The sequence below is a fragment of the Aplidium turbinatum genome, chromosome 1, assembly GCF_918807975.1.
Source record: "Aplidium turbinatum chromosome 1, kaAplTurb1.1, whole genome shotgun sequence".
Classification (NCBI taxonomy): domain Eukaryota; kingdom Metazoa; phylum Chordata; class Ascidiacea; order Aplousobranchia; family Polyclinidae; genus Aplidium; species Aplidium turbinatum.
Window position 1 is genome coordinate 19,417,759 of NC_137472.1, and position 14,841 is coordinate 19,432,599.

General features: G+C 37.9%; 1 protein-coding gene across 1 annotated transcript in view; it reads left to right on the forward strand.

Annotated features, from left to right (window-relative positions):
- The first annotated feature begins 403 nt into the window (after positions 1-403).
- The window catches only part of LOC145787266 (uncharacterized), a 105,565-nt gene continuing 91,127 nt past the window's right edge, over positions 404-14,841 (forward strand). Inside the window, exons 1-2 of the mRNA XM_082599010.1 lie at positions 404-554; positions 1,181-1,360. Coding sequence (XP_082455136.1) covers positions 404-554; positions 1,181-1,360 — 331 coding nt within the window. The remainder of the gene's footprint in view (positions 555-1,180; positions 1,361-14,841) is intronic.

Sequence of the window (14,841 nt, forward strand, 5' to 3'; positions counted from 1 at the left end):
AAACTGACTGCATTTTCGAAATCAGCGACCACAAATTAGCTAAAAACAATTGAAATATGTTCGGCACCACAATTTTTTTTTTTTGGCTAGTGTTATCATTTATGAATTACAATGTCAGTACGCTATTGCAGTGTTTTTCAACCATTGTGCCGCGGCACACCAGTGTGCCGTGGTGTGACACCGTCAGGTGTGCCCTGTGAAATTATAAAATTTCACCTAATTGGTAAAAAAAAAAAATTGAAAACAAATTAACTATTATCTGCAAATAATATACCATTGTCGAATGTACGTGCTGCAGTAGTGACTGATAGCGTAATCATGTAAAACTCTTACATAACACTAGTGCTAGATCACAGTAGGTAGCGAATTGCATTGTACGTTGAGACAAGAGAATTAGTGAGGCATGAAAGTGACAGCTGGCGCCGCGAGCCTGGCGGTAAAAGCATTGTGGGTAAGCGAGACTACGGTGACAGTGATGGAGAAGTTTTTGAACAGGAAAAATGCCAATTCGGAACTGGGCCCTGGACAAAGTTCGGACTCAGAAGAAGGCCCTAGTATGAGTGGACAAAAGAATACAAAAACGGTGAGCTCGAGGCAATACAGCGAGAGTTATGTTTCATTTGGATTTAGCCTACTTCCACTGGGGATGCAACGACACCGACCCGTTGTGCTTGGTGTGTAGCGAGAAGCTATCCAACAGTGCTATGGTAGCCTACCAAGCAAGCTTAAACGCCATCTCCAAACGAATATATCAGCTCTTTGTTTATCCAAACAGGCACAAGTTTCACACTGAGTGAGTCAAATACACTGAGATTGACATTTTGTACATGTAACTCTTCATATTTCTCAGTGTAGAACAGTAAAATCTTTCTCAAATTTAACACCGGTCGAAAATCAAAATCACAACAGCTTCGCGTAACTTGTCTTCTGCAATTTCTGCCCGAATATCAACTTTGTGATCATCCAAACAGGCCCAGATATCGCACTGACAAAAAGAAAATGAATTGTTGTTGTGTTGTTTATTTTATTCTATCATTACAAAATATCGTTTAGTGTTCCGTCAGATTATTTTAATGCATAACGTGTTCCGTGGCTCAAAAAAGGTTGAAAAACACTGCACTATTACGACGATATAGACGGGAAAATGTTTTATTTCTTACTTCTTTTTAACATTTTTTAGAAGCAACATGCCCTGATCAAGCTGTGCCTGAACATTCTCAAGTTAACATCACAAAACAAAGATGGACTGTCGGGGATACAATATCTTACACTTGCGCCGAAAACTATCGATTGTTGGGTAAATCTGAGGCCACTTGTCAAAGCGACAAACAATGGAGCTCACAACCTCCTTTGTGCGTGGGTGAGTTTTGATGGTGATTTGCCGGAATCACTTCATGTAGTTTGTAAAATTGTCTCCTGACTCATAAGTTTATTTTATATATGATGGTATAGAACTTAGGCTACAATAAGCTTTGAGCAATGTTCGTAACACTATGAATAATTGTGTTTCATCTGATCAAAAATGTTAAGTCTAAAATGTAGGCTAAATACTAAACTTGTGTTCAGGAAATGTTTTGAAAACTATACTGTCTTCATCTTCAGTGTTATAAATGTGCATATTTATAGTACGGTACTTTTATTTCATTTTGTTAGACAAGTGATTTTCAAACTTTTTCTATTCGTGTACCATTTAGCAGCGTCATTCGGTGATCGCATACCATCTATAGCCTATCTAGAAAATCTTCAAAATGTACTACAAAAGGCAAGAAAGTTAAACGAATATCAGCACAGGGCTCTGAGACAAAACCATTGTTAAATTTGGCTATTTAGCAGTGGCATAAGTATGGAAGGCCAATAAATTACCTGCACCACTACTAATACCATCAGTAGCAACATTGACAACTGAAAAGTTTGGGCGCTACTGTACAGTATCAACCTAAGTCAAAGATTCTTAAACTGTGCGTCGCGACGCCCAAGTGTGTGGATTCAATACTTCAAGGTCGTGCAATAATTCCGCTTTGCATCTAAAATTAATTGCTGTCATAAAACGCTTACAGATATTATAATCTCCTGACGTGTGCATTAAAACTCATTATTACGAAACTGACTCAATCGATTATTATCAAGCACATGGCGCAATTTTAATTCACTTTTTTGCGAGACAAATGAAGTCTGAATATACAAACAAGTAAATAAAATAACTGACACTCCTATATACAGTATAGATATATCTGGGTGTGTCGAACGTTCAATAAACTTTTCTAAAAGCGTCGCAACAAAAAAAGAACCACTGACCTAAATGTTTCGTTATGAACACTTTAAATCTCCTCCTTATGAAAGTAATTATGACACATCAATGTACATTGTGTAATCTGATAGTTCGCTCAAATTCTATTGTTTTATTTCAACTATTGTCAACTCAAGTGAGTTTCTTGCTTCTCACTTTGAAGACTTCCACACACCACTAGTGGTACGCGAGACCACTGTGTTGGATTGTTACCGGTTAGATCCAGGCTTACCACAATTTCAAAACAAAACTTTATTTCATTTAAACGAAAATTTTTTTTGTTATTTATTGCGAGGTTGTAACAATTTTTTTCTTTTACCCTTAAAATAAATATGAAATAGGCATAAAATTTGTACAATGCAGAAAGTTTTATACAGGAAAAAATAGCGTGCTTTGGGTGGGTTACAAACTATCGATACTGCAGTTCAAAAGTAACCACTGGCTGTTTGTAAGTGCTAGAACAGGTAAACTCATTAGATTTTTTCCGACTGGAAGTGACATCACTAATCGTCATCTCTCGCCATCTCTCCTTGAAGAAGATTGCGCATGAACATAGGTTATTTGTTCCCAAGAGTGGAAATTTTGAGTTAACTCGCCCAGTGTCGCCAAATTGAGACAGGTCTATGTCTGAATGTTGTCTTGCCATCATTTTGTTTGTCTGCCACGTATTCTTTTTACTTTGACCCTACTTTCTGTGTAAACTTTGCTGATGCAGAATTTTGATCTGTTAGTGTGGCCGAACAGTTTTAAAACTTTCGATTCTATTGTTGCTGCTGCAATTGGATGTAGCTTTGTCTTCTACTCTTCTACTTTAATACTTTACAACACATCTTCTTTAATACTTTACTACTTTAAACACATCTTCTACTTTAATGTGGTCAAGTAGCTTTTGTGGATCATGCTTCTTATGATGTGATTTCGGAATCTAGTGAGTAGCCTACATCACTAAGTCCCTGATCACTAATGCCTGTGATTAAAACAGCATTTTTTAACAAAAGCAGTCATGAAGGCACTGATTGCATGTTTTCATTGACTAATGTGAACACTGAGCCGCAGTGTAATTGACAGAGGGGTCCAGGAGATACTTCTGAATCAGGGATCGGGATGACTTTATGGGCCTGTAACCTTTCCAAAGGGTTCCGAAACTAAAGAAATCACCGCGTATTCTTTGGATACAATGCGTTTTTCTCAGAAATATCTTAATTTTTTTCCAAAGCATCTCCTTGATAGAGTGCCAAAATATCTTTTCAACTGCCTTGAATGTGAGCATGCTTGCTTTTTACAGTTTTGTGCATTGTAACTAACCCACTTGCACATTTTCGTTAAATGAATAAATTTAAAATAAAAGTAGATTCGATATATAGGAGCATTAGTTTGAGGACTGGCAGTAAATTTCAATGAAAAAAAAGTTGCAAGGTTTTTAATACGTCGCTGAACGTATCTCAAATTTGTACTAGCCTCTCAGCGTCGCCATCTTGAAATCTCTTTTAAGTCTGTGGAGAGGTCTTAATTATACCAAACCATCTCAGGTTTATTTTGATTTCTACTAGTAGAGGATCTTTGAAACTTCATCTAACCAAGGTACACAGACCACCAAGATTGTGAACAAACAAATGTTAAGATCAGCTCTATTGTTCATCTCTCAACGATGAAACCCAAATGAAAATGAGAATCGTATTTCAGCAATAACTCCCTATGCCAAGGCTATAACTTCGTCAGTTGAGGCCCTGGTGCAAACATCCCATATGGCCCCCCATTTTTCTATAGTCCTAACCTACATTTTTCCAGTAAAGATTCTTGCAACGCTTTTGCTGTTGTTTTACTGTTTCTCTATTGCTCATATATAACTCCATATACCGGTATAACACACATCTCAGCAGGGTGAGCAGAACTTTCATGATTTCGATTTCGCTGTGATAATTGTCTCCTGTCCTTTAAACCCAATGGGTTTTGAAAGGTGCTTTAAGTACTTAGAGGCAAATTTTATTATCAAATAAGCAGCAGAGTTAGCAGTAAACACGGTCCATGCTTGGTGAATAACATAACTCTAATATGTTTGTATAGTTTCCCTACTTATACTGTAATTTGTTGAAAAGGAACGAACGTTTTGGAATGGGTCTTTAATAAAAGGTCCTTTAGGTTGTTTGGGACCTGCTGCAATGTTGTTTTTTTATGTTTGAGTTTGTGGTAATGACGGGAAGATCATCAACTTTGATAGCATATCATCTATCAATCAGTTGTATTGATATCGGATTTTTTGCAAGTATTTCTTGTTGAAATTGTTAACGTTATCTCAATGGTTAAGCGTCAGACTCTTCATCAAGCTGTGCTGGTTCGGCTCTGGGTGTACGCTTGAGCAACGCATTTCAGGACTGATCTCCATTCAGCGGCACCCATTGGATGGAATAACTCACAGTCACAAACAACAAGCGGACAACTATAGAAACTTCACTTTTCCAATCTTGGTAACCGGCCCTGAGTTAGTGGTTCAAAGCCTCTACAAGTATGCGAAACTGCCAGGATTAAGCTCTGCAAGAAGCTTTGCCAGTCCGAGGATAAAGATCCAAAACCAAACCAACAAGTAGAGGAGTATATATCTTAATCTCTTTAATGCTGATATTTTGCTTATCCACTTCATTATCTAAACCCAATAAGCTTCACTGGCATTACCACAATACCACATGTCACAACCAGCGTAGTCCCGCACCAGGATACAATAGTGTTCTAGAACGTGACGCGACAATTTATCCAAAGACAATTTATCGAAAGACAGTTTATCTAACGACAATTCATCGAAACGACAGTTCATCGAACCGACTGTTTATCGAAACGGCAGTTCATCGACCGACTGCTTATCGAAAACACAGTTTATCGAACGACGAAGCACAAATGCAATGGAATACTCAGAGGTTAGGGTTTAGGGTTAGGGGTTAGAGTTGGGGGTTAGGGTTAGGGGTTAGGGTTAGGGGTTAGGGTTAGGGTTAGGGTTAGGGTTAGGGGTTAGGGTTAGGGGTTAGGGTTAGGGGTTAGGGTTAGGGGTTAGGGTTAGGGTTAGGGGTTAGGGTTAGGGTTAGGGGTTAGGGTTAGGGTTAGGGGTTAGGGTTAGGGTTAGGGGTTAGGGTTAGGGGTTAGGGTTAGGGTTAGGGGTTAGGGTTAGGGGTTAGGGTTAGGGGTTAGGGTTAGGGGTTAGGGTTAGGGGTTAGGGTTAGGGGTTAGGGTTAGGGGTTAGGGTTAGGGGTTAGGGTTAAGGGTTAGGGGTTAGGGGTTAGGGGTTAGGGTTAGGGGTTAGGGTTAGGGGTTAGGGGTTAGGGTTAGGGGTTTGGGTTAGGGGTTAGGGTTAGGGGTTAGGGTTAGGGGTTAGGGTTAGGGGTTAGGGTTAGGGGTTAGGGTTAGGGGTTAGGGTTAGGGGTTAGGGTTAGGGGTTAGGGTTAGGGGTTAGGGTTAGGGGTTAGGGTTAGGGGTTAGGGTTAGGGGTTAGGGGTTAGGGTTAGGGGTTAGGGTTAGGGGTTAGGGTTAGGGGTTAGGGTTAGGGGTTAGGGTTAGGGGTTAGGGTTAGGGGTTAGGGTTAGGGGTTAGGGTTAGGGTTAGGGGTTAGGGGTTAGGGTTAGGGGTTAGGGTTAGGGGTTAGGGTTAAGGGTTAGGGGTTAGGGTTAGGGGTTAGGGTTAGGGGTTAGGGGTTAGGGTTAGGGGTTTGGGTTAGGGGTTAGGGTTAGGGGTTAGGGTTAGGGGTTAGGGTTAGGGGTTAGGGTTAGGGGTTAGGGTTAGGGGTTAGGGTTAGGGGTTAGGGTTAGGGGTTAGGGTTAGGGGTTAGGGTTAGGGGTTAGGGTTAGGGGTTAGGGTTAGGGGTTAGGGTTAGGGGTTAGGGTTAGGGGTTAGGGTTAGGGGTTAGGGTTAGGGGTTAGGGTTAGGGGTTAGGGTTAGGGGTTAGGGTTAGGGGTTAGGGTTAGGGGTTAGGGTTAGGGGTTAGGGTTAGGGGTTAGGGTTAGGGGTTAGGGTTAGGGGTTAGGGTTAGGGGTTAGGGTTAGGGGTTAGGGTTAGGGGTTAGGGGTTAGGGTTAGGGGTTAGGGTTAGGGGTTAGGGTTAGGGTTAGGGGTTAGGGTTAGGGGTTAGGGTTAGGGGTTAGGGTTAGGGGTTAGGGTTAGGGGTTAGGGTTAGGGGTTAGGGTTAGGGGTTAGGGTTAGGGGTTAGGTTTTAGGTTAGGGTTAAATTTTCGATTAACTGTCGTTCGATAAACAGCCGTTCGGTGAACAGTCGTTTCGATAAACAGTCGTTTCGATTAACCGTCGTTCGATTAATTGTCGTTCGATAAACTTTCGTTTCGATTAACCGTCGTTCGATTAATTGTCGTTCGATTAATTGTGGTTTCGATTAACTGTCGTTCGATCAATAGTCGTTCGATAAACTGTCGTAGTACCGTTCTAGAAGACAGTAGGTGAATTATTTTATTGCGTAATTCTGCTGTGTTTTGTCGATTTGTCCAATAGCAACCTTTGATAACGCAGTCTTTTATTGCGAAACTCGCTTCTAGAAAATTTTGTGTTTGTGTATTTCGAAACGGCTTATCATTTATTGACTAGAGTAGAAGAATAAGTTCTTGTGATGTAATATTACCATAGATTCTACTACTCTAGAAACGTTTGGTCAAAGCAAACCTGTTATAAATAGCCGCGTGATTTGAGTATGATTATTAGAGTTGAGTTCAGAGTTGTGATTAAGTTAGTTATTGAGAGTTGCGATAAGTTGTTTATTATGGGTATTAAAAATTGCAACAAAAAGTAGGCTACGTTGAAGACGATTGTAGAGTTCTAGCCGATATTGAATAGATTGTGATAGTGTAAGTTATTGAGTGATTTGACTTTTGTTTTACTTTTGAGTTATAGCAAGTTGTAAAGTAGCTGTTGCCAGAATAATGTGCATCTATTTTGAAAACAACGAAGACACTTGTTGTTTAGAATTTGATTTCTTTAAGTGGTGAACCATTTGTTAGTTCAAGAATTTTATTTACCATCTCACAAGTAGAACTATTCGACCGTTTATTTGACTGTTTAATGTTTGATATCGCAATAGAGTACGGTACGTCATCAATCTTTCTAAAGTCTGTGTAAAAGATAGAAATAATTGTGACATTACAACTTTCTTGAAAAAAAAAATCGAAACAATTTCTGTCCCGTGAGAGATTATTTCGTGGTCTAATTGTTATCGTCACTAACACAATTTACCAAAGTTACTTAGTCGTCTATTGCGAAACCAGTGGCGGTTTTAGGGGACAGGGCGATTGCCTCCACTCACTCTCTCCTACAACACGCAAAAGTAGCTTTATTCACGTTGTGTTTAATGTTTGACTCGACATATCAACATGTAAGTTCCTTAACCCTTTGAAGGTTAGGGGGGGGGCTGTCAATTCAACTTTTTTGTATCAACATTTGTATCTCTAAAACCACTGAGGCTGCGACTATGAGACTTCTTGACTTTTCCTAACTTTTATTCACCTCTATTGAGCTGAAATTTTGAGCGAATAAAGGTTATAAATTGAAAGATATAGGGCATTTCTCAGCACATCCTCTGAAATATTTCATATTCTATTGATCAAAATTTTCCCACCAGCTGGATGAAAGTAATTAATTTGGCCTCGTTAATCAAATGATTCGTTAATCAAATGATTCAAATTGAGATTATGCAAAAAAAAATTAATCACAACATTGCAATGCATGTTTTTCATTACTCTACCAAATAATCCAAACGTCATAAGTCACCTCAACATTTCAACGTATATGAGCAGTTCTAAAACTCACATAGTTTTAATTTTCGGATATGCTCAGCGTGAATAATTTTTCAAAGTGAATCCCAAGTTTTGAAACCGTGCTTTAAAAAATAGCAGAGATATCACTCCTAAAGCATAAGAAGAATCGACAGCCCCCTCCCCCCAAACTGAGCAAGACTCCAGAGAGCCCAACCTTCTAAGGGTTAAAGGCAAAAGAAGCCAAACACCAACTTTTAGTGGCTAGACTGGGATCCTATCAAAGTTACGACACAAACCTTAAATGATAAGCAAAACATTTGCACGAAAAAATTTACATGTAGATTTATAAAATTAAATAGCAAGTTTACTATAGTTTTTAAATTGACTGGTTTACAACATGATGTAGCAAAGCGGGAGTGCACTGATGGTAGTCACGGCCTTGTTATGACTCCATGCAGTAACTAGTGAATGAAATATTTGATGTGGTGTGACATATTGAAAATTTTATAGCTATTTACAAAACTAGTATTTATAGTTTTTTAAGTGTTTTCGTTTGGTTTGTCGCCAGTTGTCGAAATCTACCACTGTTTCTGTGTTGATGTATTTTTGTTATGTGCAGAGATTGATTGTCAAGTAAACAGGCCTCGCTTCGGGTGGTCATCGAGCCGCAGCCGATTCACAGATCCTAACTATATTGCTGTGGGAGGAACGCTTACATACACCTGTGACAATAATTATGAAATGGAAAATCAAAAAAGCGGAGAATTGACTGTGACCTGTCTAGCGAACAGACAATGGTCTCAAGAGTTGCCGACTTGCCTACGTAAGTGATTGGGTGTTTTTCAACTTGTTTGTAAAAATGAAACACAATTCCACACTCTCTTCGTCTTATTTTCTTTCGAGATCGTAATAATTTGGCTTCTTTATAGAATACGCTTGAAGAAATATGAAATGGCAATGCATGAGAATTTTACAATGCAGATTGCAGAATGTGTCACGAAGTAAAAATATGCGTGGGCTTGTGTAACTAGTGGTTATTTGAGATAGTATCGACGCCGTACTTTCTTGTCATGTGTAGATTTATCTGTTGGTATTTTTACTTTCAAGGAATAAACTGAAGTTTGTTTTTCTTTTGATAGGATTTGAAATACCTTTTGTTATCCATGGTTTAGCCTTGAGCTTTATTTCTTTTCGTGTGAACAACTGAATATGCGCGGTGATATATGTTGATTAAGTACGGTATCTCATTAAATGTATCTATAAAATGGTTAAATTGATTAGGAACTGAGTATTCTTTTGCACACTGATTGGGGAAAGCATTTTCAAGATCAGATAAGAACCTTCTGCAGAAAAATATCTTGCATCTCTAATTGTATAAGTATGTTTCCGATTCATGGGTTTCATGGACTGTATTGCAATTGTAATTGGAAAATGATCATTGATATAATGTATCAATTTATGGTACATAAATTTCTGTTTTAAATCATCTGTGAATACATGATCACACAGGTGAGCATTAGCGCGCTATTTTGTAGCGCTTCTACTATCCAGCTACTATTTTGGAAGCGATATCGGCATCATAGTTTGGTTAGAGCAGCGGCTGTAGTGACGACGTTACTTTTTCCAAAGTAGCGGTTGTGTAGAGGTGTTACATCAGTCGCGTAGAGATGCCAAATGCTACTGCAGTCGTACATTTGCTACCCGCTTTTTCCAATTAAAAGTGGAAAAAATGAGTCGTTTTCAGTGATTTTTGATGAAAACTTTATCTAGAACAGGGCATGCAAACTGCGTCAGCGAAGTGAAATTATGTAGCTCGAGACACACTTAGGTTTCTGGCCCTCGCCACAAATACTCTGAAATGAAACATCAACTCAATAAATTTAGTTGATCTTAACTTTGTGTATAAAAACCTGTTGTACTTCAACCGAAGTACGTTAATTAGCCTACCCAGAGGTGACAAACCTGCGGCCCGTCAAAGAAATTTTTGCGCCCTGCAAAACAATTTGACGATCGCTCATGCATTAAAGACAATAGATCAAAGGAAGAGTTTCCAAACTTGAAAGCTAATGCTCTCAAATGGTCATCTGTTTTCGGCAGCACGTACCTAATACCTATGCGAATAGTTCTTTTCTAAAATGCACTTTACAAAACGTTGTTACAGGTCGAGGCTGACAGATGAAAATTTTAGTATGCAGTTGAGAGTTACCACATTGTCTGTTCGACGTAATATTGAACGCTTAGTCAAGCAAAACACTTTCCAAAAATCCCACTCAGCAAAAAAATTCAATGCTTCAATGTTATTTTTTAATATTTTGTGCTTCAATGCTGCATTACATAGCTTCAGCTGTATGATTCGCATGGGCTTTTGTTTGTTGTTTGAAAAAGAAATTTCATTAACTGATTTGTTGTTATAGCATAATGGTCGAAACATTTAGTCAAAATAGATAGAGCCAAAAAAAGAAGAAATCATACTCATATGAAAGCAAACGCTTCGAAAATTAAATTGTCTTCATTATCAGTGCAAGTATTGTTGCTCTATCCTTTTTGCTCAAGTTGATTTGTTTTTATTTTTTACTGTTGTATGTTTTGATTCTGCGTAAGATAATTTCAACTGTGTGGTTTTTATTACTTTCATCTGTCATTTGTTACATTTCATGAATAATATCTTGAGTCGCTTCTAACAGATTTCACAGTAGGTTATAATTAAAAAGTTGTGTGGCCCGATAACTCATGTGTACTTGACAAAGTGGCCCGCGACCGCAAAAAGTTTCGTCACCCCTGCCCTTACGCAAAGGCCATATGCTCAGACAATTTTGTGATCGGAGGGTTAAAGACATACAATTTTTTAAAAACGTGTGATTAGTTATCTTTGTCAATTTAGCTACACACCTGAGTGATCTCAACACAAAGCTGCAGCAAAATTCGGAGTGCAAATGACATGCATGGGTACATCATAGTCTTTTTGAACAAGTTAATCAACACTTTGAAAAGCTTAGACTACTTGCGTGAATCTCAATCACTTTCAAACTACGGTATGAGAGACAATGAACTACTTTTTTAAATTAAGATAAAATTCGCAAATTAACTTTAAAATTTATTGAGGAAACTTTTGAATCGTTTCAAAGACTTCAAATCTCACGAACATTTGCTTGAAATTGTTTCCTCGTCATTTTTCACGGACGTTGACAAAGCACCAACTGATATTCAAAAGGAACTAATTGAACTCCAAGCAAGAACTGACCTAACGATAAAGTAGGCTACACAGAAATAAATCTCTGGGCTTTTTACCTCAATCATCTCTTTCAAGACAAGTTTGAGAAAATTTGTGGCTTTAAAAATTGGTACCAGTAACCACTTGAACATAACAATTCCCTCCTATCAATTCCATAGTGTCTCTTTACACTCACAGTAAGCTATACTTTTCGTTTTCACTAACCGCAACAGTCTGGTGACAAACTAGGAAACGCAATTGTTTTTGTTTTCACTGAAAAACAGTTTAACTTTCATCTTCCGTGGAAACAATCGCATTCTTTATCCACTTCGTTTTCTTACTTGCTGTAGACAGAGATGGGCGTGATCTTGATCTTGAAGATCACTTTTTTTTTGGTGATCTTGATCTTGATCTAAGATCACTTTTTTTTGTGTGATCTTGATCTTGAAGAACAATAAGATCAAGATCACTTTAAAATTGAAGTTTACTCACAAGATAGAGGCATGTTTTTAGAACTCGTATACTGTACAAAGTAGTTAGTGGCAACTACTAACGTTAAGCCACTGTTAATATGATATGTGTCCAACAAAAGGTGATTTAAATCTCCATCTAATCTGGTCAGTGTTGCCATTTTTAAATTGAAAAAGTTTTCTGTGTTGGTCATAATAAAGAAGTAAACTTCCGTGTACTTTATGTTGACGCATGGCCATGGTTGACGTATAGTAAAAATGATCTAACTTTGTTCACAATTTGCATGTGTGAATTTTAAAGAAATGTTTGCTTTCTTTGACCCAATTTTAGATGTTTGATGTTTGAAAGTCTAGAATGGCGGTGTTAAAAAATCTGGACACTAGCCGACTTTGGTCATGTAAAGTGGTTTATTGCAGCAAATCAACCAGACTAAGACTTGTTTAGGGTCTGAGTATGGAGCTGTTTGTCTGACCTCCAACCTCTGAACTTTTTTGAAAGCAGACAACAGTATTAAGGTTGCCAGATGGATAAATAGTGCAATAAACATTGACATAACACAGTGAAAGTTAAAACTACGTAGTAACACGTATAAAAACTCCCACATGAACCAGACAAAATTTTGGTAAAAAATGATGCAGTTCAAAGTTTATTTTTATTTATTTATTATAAATAAAAACTATAAAACTAATTGCAAATTTTGCGACTTTTTCAGTAGCTTAGTATTGTAATTAACCTGGGCCTTGGGTGCGACGTTGGGATTCTACGCAAACTACGTCAACAATTGATAGGCCTACTAGCAACAGTCACTAACTTATTACAATTTTTAGGCCAGCGATCGAGTAGTTAAAAGTAAAAGTTAGCAATACCAACTATATACCTTTACCCAGGTTGCTTATAATAATAATTTTTTGCAACATCAGTGATAAAAACTTTATTTTTTTTCAAGTGCACAAAAAGTGATCTTGAAAGTGATCTTGATCTTCAAGATCACGATCTTGATCTTCAAGATCACATAGTTTGGTGATCTTGATCTTCAAGATCACCTATTCTTGGTGATCTTGATCTTTAAGATCACCAATACTGGTGATCTTGCCCATCTCTGGCTGTAGATATGATAGTTTTACTATAAGTAAAACATCTAACTTTTTTTTCTGTTTGACTTCATCACTCTACTCCTCTGGGCAATATTGCTGAAGCAACAGGCATGAACCGTACAAAAATACATCGCCGGCCTAACTAGTGAGTACATCACTAAGTCCAGGGTTGAAAGTCGTCAGTCAAAAAGCAATGACTATTTCACTATTCGGTAGTGCCCAAAAAAGCAATGACTTTCCGCTATCGATAGGCTACTAAAAAAAGCAATGAATAACAATTACTAAAAATATTGTATTTTATTGTATTTGCGTATTTAACAACCAGTGATGCCAGATTGTTTTTTAAAAACAATCAAGTGAATCTAAAAAAACAAATCTAAAACAGGCAAATCAACACAAAAGCAAGTCCAATAATTTGCAACCAATACCAATTAGCAAAGCACGCAGTTTAACGGTTTAATATTTTCAATACAACCTTTGCAGTCCATAACACGTTTATTTCAAGAATGACATTTGTTTACGCCATTCCAAGGATTAATTATCTTGAAAAGAAAGGATACAATGTTGACTACAATAAAAACCTCGCAGTTTCAATGTCAAAAACAAGTTAAAAAACGTTTGACTGGCCAAAAAACAAGCCCAAAAACAAGCAACCCGCAAACTAAAAAAAAGCGCAAACTAGAAAAAAAACAAGCCCAGACTTGCGGGAAAACCGCAAGGTTGGCAACACTGTTAACGACTTTCACGGTAACGACTAGAACAGCACACAACTAAGGCGAAAGAGCCATCTCCATTGAGTCCTGTCTTTGTCATGAGTTACCAAGGGGGTGGGGGGGACTTACAGTATATACCAGTCCCAGGTATACAAGTCCCCCCCCCACCCCCCTTGGTAACTCATGACAAAGACAGGACTCAAGCTGCGTGGCTCTTTCGCCTTAGTTGTGTGATGTTTTAGTCGTTACCGACTTTCACGGGCATGGTTTTTCTGAACTGTGTTGCCGCAACATTTTCCTCAATCCTTTAAAGTTCGAAAACCAGAAGGGGTCTAGGTCGGATAGTAATCCAAACACTAAATCTCGCAAATTCGTTTTGACGACGAAGTAAGTGAACAACAAAGAATGATACAGCAGTTCTCCTAAATATCGATTAGTGAAAAACGAATAATGATTTCGCTGGTTGCATAAAGAAGCAGTGAATAACGCGCATTCGATATTTATGTTAAAAAGAATCGATATATAAGCATTCCATATTCAAAAAGCAACGAATAACTCTATCGAATAGTGACACTAAAACTTAGAACTTCAATCCTTGAAGTCTTTTAGAATTGTGCGTAAATGTTCCATCGAATTTGATACGAAAATCCATGAGGCGTTGCTAATAAAATCATGCAATCCTCGCCTCAATAAGCAGTTGTTTGCGGCAGGTGCTTCCTCTCTCCTAAACGTTTTTTCATAATTTGTTGTGTTGTGGGGTTTTTTTCCTCGCGTAATTAACCGCCATGTGATGTGCCTTTCACCTCTGCTTTGCAGTTTCACTCCTGTGCATTTCGTTTTTCAATTCATTGTGTAGATCAGTTATTTTCAAAGTAGATGTTTATGTAAAATCAGTTATTTTCGTTACTTGAGAAGGGCTAACTTGAGTATGGCCGAAAACGTTCGTAGTTTATACTGTAATTTTATGTTCACTCTAACATGATGTTAAATGCCGTGTGGTTGCTTGGTTTTATCTGTCTATGGTTAAAGAAAGTCACCTCTCTACCAAAATTGTATTATAAAGTCAGGGATATCTAGAACAACGGGATTGCTGACTCTGTTTTGAAGGGGACAATAGGAGGGTTACTGCATCAGACTATGTTGTAGTGCATTTAAGGAAGAATAAATACAGCATTAAATTCAGCAATTTAAACATCAGAGAAATGAATGTTAATGCAAAAGTGCATAAATATAAAAGAATATTAATTTAAACAGCAAATAGATAAACAGCGTTGAATTGAAACACAAAATGGGGTAATTTTCATTTAGTTTATTTAGCACTTTTG